At 36.8% G+C, this 16,908-nt stretch overlaps 1 protein-coding gene across 4 annotated transcripts in view; it reads right to left on the reverse strand.

Moving 5' to 3' along the window:
* Window positions 1–13,949, reverse strand: part of LOC150098782 (lymphoid-specific helicase-like) — a 310,277-nt gene extending 296,328 nt beyond the window's left edge. For 2 of the 4 annotated variants that reach the window (XM_090404888.1, XM_090404889.1), the window contains exons 1-2: window positions 13,905–13,949; window positions 1,196–1,301 (exon numbers count right to left, since the gene is read on the reverse strand). In XM_090404888.1, the coding sequence (XP_090261014.1) occupies window positions 1,196–1,198 (3 nt within the window). In that variant the 5' untranslated portion in view covers window positions 1,199–1,301; window positions 13,905–13,949. The remainder of the gene's footprint in view (window positions 1–1,195; window positions 1,302–13,904) is intronic. The other 2 variants (XM_090404891.1, XM_090404890.1) reach the window with 2 other exon arrangements.
* Window positions 13,950–16,908: the final 2,959 nt, after the last annotated feature.

Raw genomic sequence — 16,908 nt, forward strand, 5'->3', positions numbered from 1 at the left:
CTCAACTCCTTGTTCCATGTTATAGCTCGAAGTTGTCTCCTAAGCTTGTCATAATCACCAGCCCTATAATTCCACGTATATATCCTTTCCTCGCAAAAGCCTGCATGACACAACACAGGTGATTACTTCATGATCATGTTCACCAACTGGAGGAAAATGTGAAAACTCCCTCTAATTATATCCTCTGATGAAATGATCAGACTAGAACTTTGACCCCTCGCATGCCTTCCTTTATGTACTGCCTGAGATATTTATCTCTCAAGAACTCGAGAAATTCACTTTCCTTATTCCCAAATGCTATCTCTGCATTCCAATCTATACCACCATAATTAAAATCACCCATAATAATTACCCTTCCTTTCTTCATTAATCCAAGTTGTTTATACATTTCTTCATCACCATCTTCCACATTCCTAGGCCTATAGCAACATCCAACTAAATATATCTTCCTCTCAACCTCCACGTTACACCACACTGTCTCATAACCATTGCCACTATTTCACCCTTTCATGTCTACCGTATGTGGACTTAATTCCCCTGCTGTCATCAGCAGCACTCCCGTCCCTTCCTGCCCTTTCTATCCTCACGAAAAATACTGTACCCTTCCATTTCTATTCCCATTACAATATCATCTTCATTCAAATATGTTTCACTTATTCCAATGATTTGGGGCGAATAAACTCAATCACTGAAACCATTTCATCCACTTTATTTCTGATACTTCTGGCATTTGCAAACAAACACAACAGTTCATTTTAGATCTATAGCCAGTCCTATCCAAGCCATATGTTGGTTGTGATTTCCCATTACACCTGCCAAATCACCTTTATCACTGCTTACCACATATACCTGCTCAGTCTCCACTTCTCCACCCACACTGCAATATACATACATATACATCTTCATACACACATTCAAGGAACACATTCAAAATGTTTAAGGAACTGTGCATAAACACCACACTTGCCAAAAATTCACAAACTGAATAGCATAAGGTTATAGCAATACATTTTGGCATTGTTCTAGCCCTTAACACAACAAGATTGACCTGACCATTGTGTGCATGAATATTTCTGCTTAAAATTACCTTTAAAACATGCTATTGAAGTTGCATAATAGTTACACTGCATCACAACACACATAAAAATAACAGTAGAATTATTACAAATAAAATTTTTTTTTCAATAATACTTACCATTTTCCAATTCAAAAGTTATAATTCAAGGAACTGCTTAACATTATACACTTGACACAAGAAACAATTCCAGGAACCACTGTATTGCTATTCATGACATTAAAATCTAGATGAATAAGAATATTAAATATATATGTATATAATCTTATGAAAGTGGTTCATTTTTTTCCATTCAAGGTTCATCAGCTTACAGTTTGAGTATAAAGGCAATGATCTGTGAAGAGATAACTGTGTAGCAGGCATAAAATAGTGAAAAACAGGTATGCACAGTGAAAAATATTTAATAAATTTTTCACTGTGCAAAATGATGCAAGAAAATAGTGAAGTATATAATTTTGTGTGTAGTCAAGAGAATGAGGTAAATATTAAACTATTAGAATCTGATAGAGGTGTATGTATATGACAGTGTGATATATTAAAAAATAAAGTAATACAGTTATTGATAATTTCCCAATTTGGGAAATTGTTACCAATAAATTGTATTCTTATTATTACATGACACCTCCAGGGAGTCCAAAGCCTCATCAAGGAAGGGCACCTGCTCTACAACTCTCCGTCTCCACCACTCACAATCCACGAATTACAGCGAACCTCATCATCTACGCCAACACCATCTACTGACCACCATGACCACTAGTATTTTCACAGACAATCACAAACATCCATGCCCATGGTGGGATTCGAACCCACAACCTTTTGGCTGGAGAGCAGATACGCTAACCACTTGGCCAACCAGGTTGGAAATTTATTACTTAATTTATTATAACGTATGAGGGGTGGTCTGAAAAGTTCTTGGCCTAACAATAAAAAAAAAAGAATTTATAATTTCAAAATTTTTATTTTTCAACATAATCTCCCTTAAGATTAATACATTCATTCCAGCGATGCTCCAGAGCCATTATCCCATCCCTGTAATGGTTCTCAGTAAGATCTGCAAAATACCTCTCTACAGCTGCAATCACTTCTTGATTTGAACAAAAATGCTGACCAGCAAGGAAGAGTTTTAGTTTTCGGAAGAGATAGAAGTCAGAGGGAGCCAAATCTGGGAAACAGGGTGGATGTGCCAACAATTCATAGTAGTGCAGATCCCTTAATTTTCCCATTGCCAAAACACCTTTGTGGGCAGATGTATCGTCCCGAAGAAAGATGATTTTTTTTTCTTCTGCAAACTGGGTCTTTTCTCATGAAATTTTTTGTCTGGTCTGGTTAAAAGATCGGAATAATATTCCCCAGTTATTGTTTTACCCTTTTCAAGATAATTAATAAACAAAATGCCTTCAGCATCCCAAAACACCGATGCCATGACCTTTCCTGCTGATTGAACCGACTTTATCTTCTTTGGTGCTGAACAATCGGCTTCTGTCCATTGTTTTGACTGCTGTTTGGATTCTCGTGTGTAATGGTGAATCCAAGTCTCATCCATAGTAATAAATCGATGCACAAAATCAGTTTTATTCTTGTTAAAATGCTCCAAGCACTGTTCAGAGATTTTCATGCGAGTGCATTTTTAATCTGCTGTGAGCAAGCGCAGCACCCATCTTGCGCAAAGCTTTTTTGCATTTGCAATTCTTTATGAAAAATATATCCTACACTTTTTTTTGAGATGCCTATAGTCTCAGCAATTTCATGCACTTTGACTTGCCGGTCATCCAATACCATATTGTGCACTTGATCAATGATTTCTGGTGTTGTTACACTTTTTGGACTTCCTTCATGTGGATCTTCACGACTGGTATGGCCACATTTAAACTCAGCAGCCCATTTCTTAATTGCCGAAAACGAAGGAGAAGAGTACCCATAAACTTTTCTGAACTAATTTACTTCGAATGAATTTCTTTCGGCATTAAACCTTCTTTTACAAAGAATTTTATAACTGCATGATACTCAATTTTATCCATTTCAAGAGATATAGACAACTCTTATGCTTCAGACAGCTGTATAAAACAAACTACTTGATAGAATGACTTGCAATTTCACATGGATGCTTATGACAGATGTACCAACTTGGAAAAAAAAAATCATGCTAAAAGTGTTGCCATCTATTGTCGAGGCCGAGAACTTTTCAGACCACCATCGTATTACTTTTTTTTATGTCCTCTCACACTACAAATACACACACACCTATATCAGATCTTAATAGTATATTTACTTGTCACTCTCAGAAATACACACAAAAAAAAGATACAATTCAAGAACGATGTGCTTACGCTGTTGTTTTTGAATATCTCATTATTCACTTTCTAACGTTGACAATGGTTTAAGATACTTAAACCACAATATCTGTGTAATTAATTATAAATTACTAAATGTAACAATTTTTTACTATATTTTTTAAAGGCAATAATCTTTATTCCAATTAACTGATCATGATACTTTCAGTACTTCCAATCATGATACTTAAGTAAAAAATGGTTTTTTGACAGGCAGGTCTTGCCTTAATAATTATCTTTTTATAATAAAGTGACAGTGGAGTTGGATAAGGGAAATGGTTACTCAGTGATACTTCTTGTGCTTGAAACGGCATGTGACAGGATTCCATATATAAATATGTTTCATAAAAGAACAAATGGGGATAGATATGAATCTGATGATTTGGATTAGATAAGCTAATGGACTGATATCAAAGAGTGGTTTATGGACAAGTTGAGTCCAGGAGAAGGCAAGTGAACAATAGTGTTAACACAGGCGAGGTACTTGGTCCTCTGTTGTTTAATTTGTACATCAATGATATTATTATATTATTACGTGACACCTGCAGGGAGTTCATAGACTAGTTGAGGGAGGGCACCTACTCTACAGCTGTCTGTATCCACCAACTACACCAATGCCATCTACCATCCACCACCACTAGCATAATCACAAACATCCATGCCCAAGGCAAGATTTGAACTCGCAGCCTTTTGGCTGGAGAGTGAATATGCTAACTTCTTGGCCAACCAGGCCAGCATATGACAGGAAATACTGAGTTGTTTGCTGATGATGCAAAATTGGGAAGAGCTATAATAAATGATGGTAATGTAGAGATCTTGCAGGATGGCTTGAATAAACTAGCAGTATGGGCCAGGGTAAATGGCTGCTAGTTGGTCAAGTATAAGATGATGCACTTTGGGAAGAAGAGATCACAAGCATATTGATGGAACTGAAATGCAGGAAGTTGATGAGGCCAGGGACTTTTTTTTTTAATGTTGTGCCCATATACGAGAGGTTGGCTGGTCAATCTATAGTACGTTAGTACCCTACATGGGTGGTGAGTTGGGAAAGGAGAAACCTGTTTACATTTGATTTAAAAGCCTGTATGCTGTTAGTCTTCCCATTGACGTATTCCTTGGGAAATACATCAGTGGGAAGACTGTTCCACAGTACAGCAGTAGCAGGGATGAAAGAGGAGGAAAAGAAACTTGTGTGGGTTTCAAGGTGTACTGTGAAAGGATGTTGAGCGACAGTTGTACGTGTTCCAATGGGCTTAGTACAGAGTGGAGGAATTATTGATGCTGTTTCAGGTAAACATTTCCCATGGAAATATTTATAGAATATACAAATTGCAGAGATCAAGTGTCTATGTGAAAGTGAGGGGAGTGAGTTGGTGAGAGATGGGTCATTTATCAGTCTAATTGCTCTCCTCTGTATTGAGTCAAGCATTTTGAGGGAGCTTTTGGGAGCCCACTCCAAATGTGAGAGCAGTATTCAATAGCTGGGCGGATTTGTGATTTGTATAATGTTAACAGATGCTCAGAGGTGAAGTAGTGTCTTGAGCAAAAGACAAAATCTAGTTTTTTGGAAGCTGAGGATGCAATGGTTGTCATGTGTTTATGCCAGGAGAGGCTTGATGTCAGGGTAATTCCGAGAAGAGAAATCTCATCTTGTCTGGAAATTTGAGTGTTATCAAAAACTGCTGGAGGAAAATGGTTCTTTTTTATGGGAAATATGACAGAACCGGGTTTTACTAGTGTTGAAGTTGAAGAGGTTATCTGAGCTCCATTGGAGGATGGCTTGGAGATCGGAATTAAGGGTGGTAGTGGTTGATGTTCTGTGGGTTGAAGTGAGTTGTGTAGAGTAGAGTTTTGTCAAATGAAAGGGAGGAGTGTAATGTGCTATGATCTGCAAAACTGTGTATTGGATTAGAGGTCAACTGAAGTGGGTCATTTATATATAAAAAGAAGAGAGTCGGCAAGAGAACCGAACCTTGTAGGACCCCCAGCATTAGTTGGATGGTGAGAGGATAGGGAGCTGTCTACCATCACACTTAGTGTGCGTCCAGACAGGAAACTGGCAATCCATCTGCAGAAGTCTTGAGACAATCCAAATGATGGGAGTTTGCTTAGTAAGCCTTTGTGCCTGACTCGGTCAAAGGCTTCAGAGATATCAAGTGCAATTACTTGGGCTTCACCGAATTTCTCCATGGCATTTGTCCAGCAATGGGTGATGTATGAGAGTAGATCCTCTCATATTGTGATGGTTTTCTCCATCACTTTAGATAGGGCTGAAGTGAGTGAGATAGGACGGTAGTTAGATGAAGTGATTTGTCACCCTTTTTAAGAATGGGTTGAATATAGGCCAGTTTCCAGGCTTTGGGATATATATAATATATACCAGTGGAGTTAAGAGAGTGTGTAGAGATCGCATAAGATAGGAGTCAGTTCTGGTGCACAGACCTTCAGGACAATTGGAGAAATGCTGTCAAGACAAGGTTTATGATATCTTTTTGGCAAAAGGATACAGGGGAACATTGTATGTTGTGCAGTTGGAATGACTGGAGGGCATTTGCCATTGTCAGTTATGTGTGCATTGGAGGCAAAGTGTGAAGCCAGGAGGTTAACTTTTTCTATGGGTGATGTTGCAATTGAGCCATCTGGGTATGACAGAGGTGGGAATAGTGTACGGCAAAAGTTAGGGCTAATTGCCTTGGCAAAAGACCAAAAGGCATGACTGCTATTTCGACATGCAAGCTTCCTGCTTTTTGCCCGTTCAAATTCTGTTTTAGAAGGATTGATAACTTTCTTGCATCTGTTTCGGGCTTCAGTATAGGCATTGGAGGAGGATGGGGTTTTTGATTTGAGCCAGCTGTGATATGCCTGATTTTTCATTTGTACAGCCTTGGCACAACTTTTAAAGAACTAGGATTTAGTTAGGGGACGGCAGTTCTGAGTAGTGTGGATTACTTTGGTGAGACGTTCGGTGCATATGTTTGGACTGGAGGACCAGAAACAATAGTCCAATCATGGAAATGAAGCATAGTGGTCTCAGAGACTGTCCCATTTGGCACTGTTATAATGCCAAACTACTCTTGTGTGGGAGTACTGTGTATACGTTGTTGCATGGGGGAGGAGATGAGCACTAGGTTGTGGTCAGAATTACCCAGGGGGATCACTACATTCTGCATATTTGGAGGGGTCATTACTAAGGAAGAGATCTAGGGTATTTGGGGAGTGGTTCAGTTAATCTGGTATTCTGGTCAGTTTTTGAACAATTTGTGTAAGGCCATTAGTGATGGCAAATGTTTCAGCATCTCTGCCTGCAGAATCTGTATAACTGGAAGAGGAAAGCCAATTGGTGTTATGGACGTTAAAATCATCCAGGAGGATTATTTTGCTGTTAGGATAGTGGGACTGGAGAAAATCAACTTTTAAGGAGAAGAAATGAAAGAGTTCGGACTGATTGGTGGTATTAGGAGAGCGATAGAGACAGCAGATGAATTTGACTGAGTAGGAGAGGGATATCTTCAGCCAAAGAAGGTCGAAGTTGGGCGATTCTAGGTTAGGTGCTCTCTGGCAGGGTATGTCAGAGCGGATATATATGCACAGATGCCACCCTTGGGTCGAAAGAAGTTAAATAGTGTATAGTTAGGAAGTTTGAGATGAATAGTGCTGGGGGGGAAGGTGAGATTTGAGTTTCTGTTAAAAAGAGTAGGTGGGGTTTGATGGACTGCAGATGGTAGTGGATGCTATTAAAGTTGGAAATTGAGGCCACGGATGTTGGTAAAGTGTATATGCAAGGTTCTGTGAGGCATGGATTTGACCGCAAGGGCCTGCACAATTCCTATGCAGTGCCTGCATACTGGTGTCCTTGGTGGCTACTAGTGGCATTACTTGGTTTTTGCACTAGCAGGCATGGTTTGTTTGTAGTCTATCATCCAACTGTTTTCTCCATTTTGGCGTTTTTCTTCTAGTTGTCTTCGGAGTTGGTGTCTTTGTTCTCTCTGGGCAAAGGTTAAATCAGGTCAAGCACATGAGCTACTGGGGGAAAGTGTCCCTTGGCTTGTTGTTCATCAAAGTTATAAATTTGGATATGTTTGTTGGTGTATCGCAGGTCACTTTCACGAGACATGGAAAGTTCGTTCTGTCCTTTCTTTTATGGGTCCGAAACGATGGCATTTGACGATATTTCTGGGATCGAAATTGCATTCTCCTGCTAGATTGCTGACATCTTCTTTTAAGGATTTTCTATTTTTGGTCAGAGAGTTCAGGATAACGGTGTTGAGTCACCTATTTTCGGGCACAAGCAACTCATGTATTGCTGATGTGATTAATTCACGAAGTTTGTTAGCAGGCACGGATGCACTTGCAATCGGACACTGGTCGGCGAGTATCTCGAGCTTAGTTTCCAACTTTCCGATTTTGGAGGAGAAAGTATCGATCATAGCATTAAGCTGTTGTTCAAGAGTTTTCAACTCTTTTGCCTAGGTTTAGTAGCTGTTTTACGGAAAGGAGGCACACTGTACAGAAGTAGGGCTGGTTAAGTTCAGGTATCTCGAGTAGGCGAGTATCTCGAGCTTAGTTTCCAACTTTCCGATTTTGGAGGAGAAAGTATCGATCATAGCATTAAGCTGTTGTTCAAGAGTTTTCAACTCTTTTGCCTAGGTTTAGTAGCTGTTTTACGGAAAGGAGGCATACTGTACAGAAGTAGGGCTGGTTAAGTTCAGTAAACAGCTTGCGCACCAATTCATTTATTTGCACGCAGGAACTACGTAGCCAGTTGCAAAAGAAATCACACAATATACCTTTTTTTTCCTTTCTTTAACTTCGGTTTCACAGCTGCGGCACTTCGTAATGTCATTCGGCTTGTTGGTGATCGGCAACGCTATGCTGACAGGACTCGAGGTAATCTTCCATTGTTGGCTTTTTTTGACACCATCTTTACTTCGTGTTTATCTTCCCTTTCACGTGGCTATTTTTTAGTTGTAAAAAATAACTGATTTAATGGAATATGGGTACTTATGAGTTGTGCTGACGTAATCAGCTCTTTAGTTAGTTTTCCATTTACTGCTTATTTTGCACAAAAAACACTTGCAATTATGATAAAATGTGGGAGCACAAGTTTATCGTAACTTATTCACAGACATCACCTATAACTGGAGGGGGGGGAATTGCAGACAGGGAAGTGATTTTTTTAGATGACATTTGCAAAGGTAGCCAAAACAGCATGCCAGATTACCTAGTTGTTCAAGAATACATTATTAGCAGGGATAGAGGTTATTGTTCTCCTTTATAAAGTTGGACACAGATTCTGTAGAGATGAAGAAGTGGTGGAGAGGATATGGAAGTGAGTGACAAAGATTGTGGCCAGTCTATGGAATGCTCCCTATGAGAATAGATTGAATTTCTGTGATCTTCAAAAACTATCTGATAAATGGAAAAGAGGAAACATGATAAAAATATATAAGTTATTAAAAAGGTTTCATAGGATTAACAATGAAGACATTTTTCAGTTCACAACAAAAAGGGAAAGAGATTGATAGGCCACCCATGAAAATTGTGTAAGTGTTAGCAAGGGTGGGTGTTAGAGCTAGATGTTTTGCTTGGAGGGTGGTGAATGGTTGGAATGGGTTGCCAAGGGTGGTTGTGAATGAGATTAAAAAGAGATATGATAAGTACTGTGCAAAAATGGTCTCCTGTGATGAGCATTCTGACTCCATCGGGATACGTGTATAATAATAATAATTCCAAACTGCAGGCTTTATTAAAAATAGAGAATTCATAATAATAAACAATTTGGATTACTTTAGGAAAATATGACTTGCAATGTGAAATAAGCACTTGTTATGTTGAAAAGTTTAAGTTAAGCAGTAATTTTAACTACTGCTAGTGAAAGATTTGCCAGCTTGGTTGGCCAAGTGGTTAGTATGTCCACTCTTCAACCAACAGGTTGCAGGTTAGAATCCCACCATGGTAATGGATGATTGTGATTGACTTTATGTGGAGAATCAATTTCATCATCCAGTGTGAGACCACAACCCTGCTTATTGAAAGCCTGAAGTGGCCTGAAAAAGTTCCATGCTTAGTCTCTAGAGAAGGGTTTCTCATCATCTCATCTCATCCATTTGATAATGGGTTGAGTCCACTAAAAAGAAAGGTTCTCCACTTATCACGATCTTTAGCCATCTCACTCATGACCTATAGCTGGGTAGATGGGAATATTCTTTCAGCAACTTTATCCAAGTACTTCTTGTTCTGCCTCTAGGTCTTTTTCTTCCTATATATACATTCAGAGCTAAATATGGGAGTCTATTAAGGGCCATTCTCTGAATATGACCAAACTATCTCAGTTGATGCTTAATGATTGTGTGTATTATATTATCTGGGAAGTTTAAATCTGTTCTGACTTGAACATTAGTCTTGTGTTCCATCCATTGGGTGTTATTAATTTTTCTGAGGCATTTCATTTCAAATGCTTGAAGTTTCTTGATTGGTTGTTGAGTTAATCTCCAAGCTTCTGAAGCATAAGTAGCCATTGGGATAATAATAATTGTTTTATATAATTTTAATTTTAGACTCGTTGGGATTTTTTTATTTTTCCATATTTTGTTTAGTTTATTCATGTTGATCCAACCTAGGTTTAGCCTGTGTTTTACTGTTTCCATATTGTTGAGGTTACTAGATATAAGACTGCCAAGATAAACATATTTATTAACTTGTTCCAGCAGATGATTTTCAAGATTTATAGAAATATTTTCTTCTTCTTCTCTGCCTATCTTCATTATTTTTGTTTTATGATGATTTATTTTCATACCATAAGTTTTACAAGAGTCATTTAAAATATTAATAGTTTTTTTCTAGCTGTGGTTTAGAATCTGCTAAAATAATGATATCATCCGCATATTTTATGTGATTAATGTTGGTACCATTGATTTTTACACCTGGTTCATCAGCTATGGTTTTACAGACTTCTTTTAGAAAGATGATAAAGAGTTGAGGTGAAAGAAGGCATCCCTGCATTACACCTTTCTAGACTCTGAAATCCTTGGTTTTAATGTTGTTCATTTTAACAAAAGCTTTGGTGTCTCCATAATAATTTGTAATAAATGTTAAAATATCCGAATCCATTTTTATGTTTTTTAGGATAGTGATCAATTTGTTTCTATTAACTGAATCAAAGGCTTACTTAAAATCTATAAAACAACAGTAAACAACAGTTGGAGGAAAAAGCAAAACTGTGCGAAGAAGCTAATAAAAGAAATGATAATAAAACGGTATACAAAATTATCAAAGGATTTCTAGACTGTTACAAAATAAATAAATATACAATTTAAAAAAAAAAAAAATAGGAAAAAAAAAACTTACCCCATCTGCAATACTGTTGTATAGGCTTACAACCTTTCATGAGTGGGAATCACATAAAATTTACAATTTGAGTGAGTGAAGGGTACAAAAGAGAGCATCCAAAAATGTGAATGGCATATGACAAAAAGCAATGCATAAATGTTAACGTAATATTTTTTTTTCCATTACTATATTTGGATTTTCATATACCAAAAGAAAAATATAGGTTACAAATAAAGGAGTAATGTTGTTTAGTTTCTCTTTTGATATTCCTGCATATATTTCATACCCTGCATTTAGCAGACTAATTCCCCTTCATTTTTTTGTATTTATTTATCTTTATTTTTTTTTTTATAAATTGGGATAACAGGTGCTTTTTTTCAAGAGTTTGAAGTTTTTCCAGAAATTCAGAACCTGTTAAAAAATTTCAGAAGTCTTTCATTAGATTTTTCACCAGCATTTTTGTACAGTTCTCAGTTCATATTGTCTTCTCCTGGATTTCCTATTTTGCATCTTATTATTGTAATTTTCAGTTCTGACATATTTTCTGTAGATCATTCTTTGTTGTATAAAATTTTACTTCAACACTGGTATTCAAATTTTGTTGAATTTTTATAAACCCAATTAATGCAGCCTTCCCAGCAGAATGGTGACCAATTTACTATTGTCTGGCTTCGAGTTTCCATTTTAGATATAATCCTCTAATGTCATTCATTCCACAAAAGGAGTAGGCAAACTCCTTTAGCCCTAAGAAAAGCAGAGCTAGAGACCAGTTGGCAGGCAGTCTCTATCCTTCAAACATTTGCTGATGGTGAGTCCAAACTATCAATAAATCAAAGCATTTGAGAAGGAGGGGGGAATGGAAAGAGAGGGAGAGAATGGCAGACAAATGCTGCCATCTTGTGGCTATAAATCCTAACACTGATATCACTGTAAGTGTGCATTCTATGATCAATTTTCTTGAGATGCAAGGTTAAAAACCTAAGTTTGTAGGAGGAAAACCCTACTCACCCCTCTGCCAGAGATTGACTAACTCAGGAACTAGTCAAAGGAAGCTCATGAAAACTCCTCCTTGGCAAGTGGAGCTGACAATCTTTCTTCAGGTGACCTAATACTATGTATATGAATGCCATTTCAACAGGGTAATAAAGGCACCCCAGTTTAGCTTTTTTTAATTTTTTTCTTTTATTATTTATCGCCATGAATATAATACAACTGCCCTTAATATTTGAAACTTATATCTTTCTGTTTCTCTTGCTCTTTCAAGCCACATTCCTGTTTTCTCTGACTTGTAGTAATTGTATGTTTGTCCTCTATATTTCTTTTAGCAATGAAAGTGTAAGCTGTTCTATTTAATGTTGTGATTTACATTTTCTACACTGTATAAATTCCAGTAATAAATTATGAGTACATAAAAACTGAAAAACTATCTTTATCTGGTTGGATATTTGGGTAACCCACAATTATTATATTACAGTCTGTACATTCTTCAATTTTTCTCTTAGCTCTATTGTTACTATCACTGATATGGTAATATTGGTTGTATTTCTTCATTTCTCTACTATATGTTGTGTGGGTAATGCTCTAGTTTTTTTATGCTATTGCTAATAGGTCTTCTGATTTGGTTTTACTTTTCTTTTTCTTGTTCTTGATTTACATTTTCTTCTTAACTCAGCGCGCGCGCGCGCACACACACACACACACACACATATCTTGAAAGTGCTTGTTTTCTTGTTTCTTTTATATGTCCAAATGGTTTCATGGCCAGCCTATTTGGCCGAGTAGTTAGTGTATATGCTCTCCAAGCAAAAGGCTGCAAGTTTGAATCCTACCATCTGCATGGATGCTTGTGATTGTCCTGCTAACTCTGTGTGGAAAGGGAACTCTACCATAAGGCTTCACTCCCAAAAACCCTATGAGGTATGGAAGTGACCATATGGCATCCGCCGACATCAAATGTAAATAACTAATGATTTTATAGGTAATATTTGTTGCATGTTTGGTTTCTGTTATGTAAATTATATTTATTTACTTTTCTTGAATATTTTCTTTTAATATTGTTAAATACTGTCGTTTTCTTCTTACTTATGTTTTATAATTGTGTGATATTTTGTGTTATGTTTTAGTTTAATTTTGTCATTTTTTCATTTATCTACATACTGTTTTATCATATGCTTAGTGACTGACATCAATGGTTTAATGTGGTCACATGACTTAAACCATATGGTTTTTGGATTTCTCAGTGAGCTGTGCATTTACTAGACTTGTACCATTGTAAGAGAGTGATGTTCAAGTGTACCAGTATACTGAATGATTTTAATGAGTACATGATATAATTTATGGTAACTAAAGCACATTTCTGGTGATGAGTCATATGACTGACTGGAGGTCTTGTGGTGATAATAATAAATAACATAATTTCAGAGTGCAAATTTGAAATATTAATGCAATATATTTCTCTCCTTTCTATAGGTATTTTCATTGCTGTTTTTATGAACTGGCTACCATCATCCCTCCATTTCCCTAAGTCTGTAAAGATAAATGCTGCTGCTGGTTAGCATTCATTCAATATCTGACTTCAAATCCACCAAACTTTTCATGTACTTATTTCATTCCATCTACCTGTCAGAAAAGTCTTCCTCTTGCCATTTTCCAAATTCCTGAGCTTCAGCTGCTTGAAAAACTCTTACTTCTTAGACTTCTTGTTCGTATACAGAAATAATGTGTTATATGTTTTGCAGTTTAACATGTGTGATGCTGATATATTATTTGTACCAATATAAAATTGTATTTAATATTTTCTCACACAGAGGAAAAATCTCAATGTTAAAGTAAACACGTCTTTCGCGCGAATGTCTATATATCAGAGGGAATATCTACATTATATTCCTTTCAGAGCACTTGAACTTTCCGTTATGACACCGTTGCCGCTCTGCAATTAATATACCGACATTAGAGAGATGTTTAATAAATAAAAATAGAAAATAAATTCTACCCGGATTTTCACGTATTCGATTTATCAGTTTAAAGGGCCGTCTACATACTCTAGAAGCTCTTGAATGTAATCGATATTATTTTTATGGCTATTTAGCCTATTTTTCTAATCGACATGATTTGTGTCAACTAGCATTTAAGTTCTGAAATACTAATATATCAGGTAATGAGCTACTTACAAATATTCAACTCCGAAAACCCGAACTTTAAAAGTTCAATACGACTCTACAAACAGAACAGTTTTCGCGCTCACAAAATAGAGATAAAAACGAACCTATCACAATAATTGAGAAGTATTTCAGCGTCCTCATTCGGCAAGAGAAACGTTGTAAGATAGCAGATATATCTTTTTATATATTACAATGTTAAGCATACACGAATAAGTTATACTGTAATGTTTTCGTTTCTTTTGTGACAACATGTGTTGTTCTTAACATGCTGCAAAGTTCTTGAAATTGGTTCTGTTTTGTGATTAAAAAATAAATAAAGCTTCTCTTGCTATTAGGAAATAATAAAATTACAAATATTAAATTTTTGCATTTAACGGTGAATCGTGTTGTTTAGAGAGTCTTCCCACAATGACCACGAACTTGGTGTTAGAAAATACAATACTACTACTCTCAATAATATTACTATTAATAATTTTTAACAGACAGATCTCTAAAAGTTCTTTTTGTCTTTAGTCATTGCCTACCATATCCAGTGGTCAAAAGGAAGCCAGAAGAAGAACAAGAAGAAGAAAGATTTCCTTGCTATCCATTCACATAAGAACAGTCTTGAACATATAACAAACATATCGTTCGATGAGTCTTTCACTTTCTGGTGGTCCCTTGTAATAATGCCATTGGTCACCAATGAGCAAAAAAAAAAATCTCCTCATGTGACCTCAGGGAGAGTTAACCTCAACTTATCAATGAACTTAAACAGCGTCTAGGGAGAAGATTATGGAATGCCATTACTGTCATAATAATATAAAAACCCCACCCCTAAATCCTTAGCTTCATCAGTTTCCTGGATTATAGTTCCTTCAATGTGGTACACAGCTTGTAATATTTTCATAGCAAAATGAATAACTTTACATTTCTCTACATTCCACTGACACAGTTTATTTTTTGTCCAAATTGACAGCTATCCAGCAAGCTCTCATTCATTGCCTCGATTCACTATTACTATACACAATTCCTCTGCGGTTATTTCGTTCGTGTAAAAATTAAACAGTAGTGGTCCTAGCACTGAACATTACAGCACAGCGCTAATCACCAGCTTTCACTGGATTACTCTTTGATACATCACTTTTTGATATCTCTCGAGCAGCCATCTTTTATCCATATAACCAGCGTCATATCCAGCCCTATTTTTTCTATTTGTGTAACTGAGTTCCATGTGATGTTCGGTAAAATGATTTGCAAAATTTGCCATATCCATGGTGTGTCAGCATTTTCTTAATTCAACTCAGCTGTCATTCCATTATAAAAAGTTAGCAAATTATTAAGGCATAACCAATCTTCTATGCCCTCATAGAGGGCCATATTCCTATCCATTCATTCCTGATTTCTTTTTTTCGACCAATTTTGTCAGTATTTTTACAACTATTTCTGAGATACTGATTCATCTGTAATTTGTTACCACAGTCTTAAAATCTCCCTTATTGAAGAGAAGTTCTAAGACTGTGGCAGCAAATTATCTGCCCTCTTTTTGCTCCCTTGGAACCAAGGGCAGCTTGTGCATATGCACTGCGGAACTGCAGCATCCCCAATTTTTCTCGATATATAAATATATTTATTAATTTATTTATATTTGCTTGTAATATTTAATTTTATCATTAACAATCCTACACAATTCTCTTATTTTGTATAAAAAATAATAAAAATCCATCTTGTAGCACTTAGGAGGGTGAAGGAAGCTATAAGTACTGTGTTTACCACAGTGTCATGTTGCTATGCGCACGTCATAGTGAGATGCGAGCTATTAGCGTAATGCGGTACTGTCCGTCGCCTTTGAAATTCTTTGGGAGATGGACCGAGTGCTTGACTCTTTATCCCTTCATCTGATTTTAGCTTATGTATGAGAGGATTATTGTGGATAATTTACCCTCATTGTGAGCATTGTAAGCTGTATTAGCTTTCTCTTGCAATGGAGGATTTCGGTTTTTTATGTTTGAAACGATCTGAGGGTTTGTATTTCGCTGCCTGTCGAAATAGCTGATTTGGGTGATTATTTGGGTGATTATCTGTGACTGTAAGGAATCTTTCTGCAATGCCTATCATGTAGGTTTGGATATCTGGAAGGTTGGCTTCTTGGTGTAACTGGAAGTTTCTCATAAACCAAGGGGCTGAAAGAAACCAAGGAGGTTTCTCATAAACCAAGGGGCTGAAAGAAACCAAGGAGGTTTCTCATAAACCAGAACAAATGCCATTCTTAGGCATTTGTTCTGGATCGTCTGTAATCTGTTGATGTGTCTTTTAATTCTGTTCCCAGGTTGGTGATGCGTAAGTTAGTTGTAGTCTTATCACTGACTTATAGAGGAGAATTTTGTTGTTTATGCTTAGGAAGCTGTTCCTATTCAAAAATGGATTTAGCTGTGCTATTGTCTGACTTATTTTAGTGGAGATACTAGAGTTTATCAAGATGAACTCCTACATATTTCGTAGAGTTTTGCCAAGGGATGATTTTATTCAAACATTTTTATGCTTGTGTTCGGTTCTGCTTTACGTCTGGTGAAAAGTACTGCAGAGCTTTTTCCTGGATTGATGGCAATGCGCCATTTGGTGTATCAATTCTCTAATTCGTTGACTGCTCTCTGTAGCTTTTTTGTGCCAGATGTGGACGGAAGGATCTGGCTATGATAATCGTGTCTTCAGCATAGAGAGCGGTGATGGATGGGGAAAACTTGGGGAGATCCACCATGTATATGGAGAAGAGTAGGGGAGATAGCAGAGAGCCTTGAGGGGCTCCTGCCATGACTCTCCTTTCTGTGGATCTGATTCCATTGAGTTCTATTTAAAATTTTTCTGTTATTGAGATATGATTTGATAAGTAGAACTAGTGGTATTAGGATTCCTACTTGGTGTAGCTTAAAAATTAGACCATGATGCCAAATTTTATCAAATGCTTGTGTTATGTCCAGGAAGACTGCGCCAGAATGTTGGTGCCATTCATCCACTTGGGTGATGTATTCAATGA

The sequence above is a fragment of the Typopeltis vanoorti genome, chromosome 15 (genome assembly GCF_054136105.1).
Source record: "Typopeltis vanoorti isolate ZY-2024b chromosome 15, IOZ_Tvanoo_1.0, whole genome shotgun sequence".
NCBI lineage: Eukaryota > Metazoa > Arthropoda > Arachnida > Uropygi > Thelyphonidae > Typopeltis > Typopeltis vanoorti.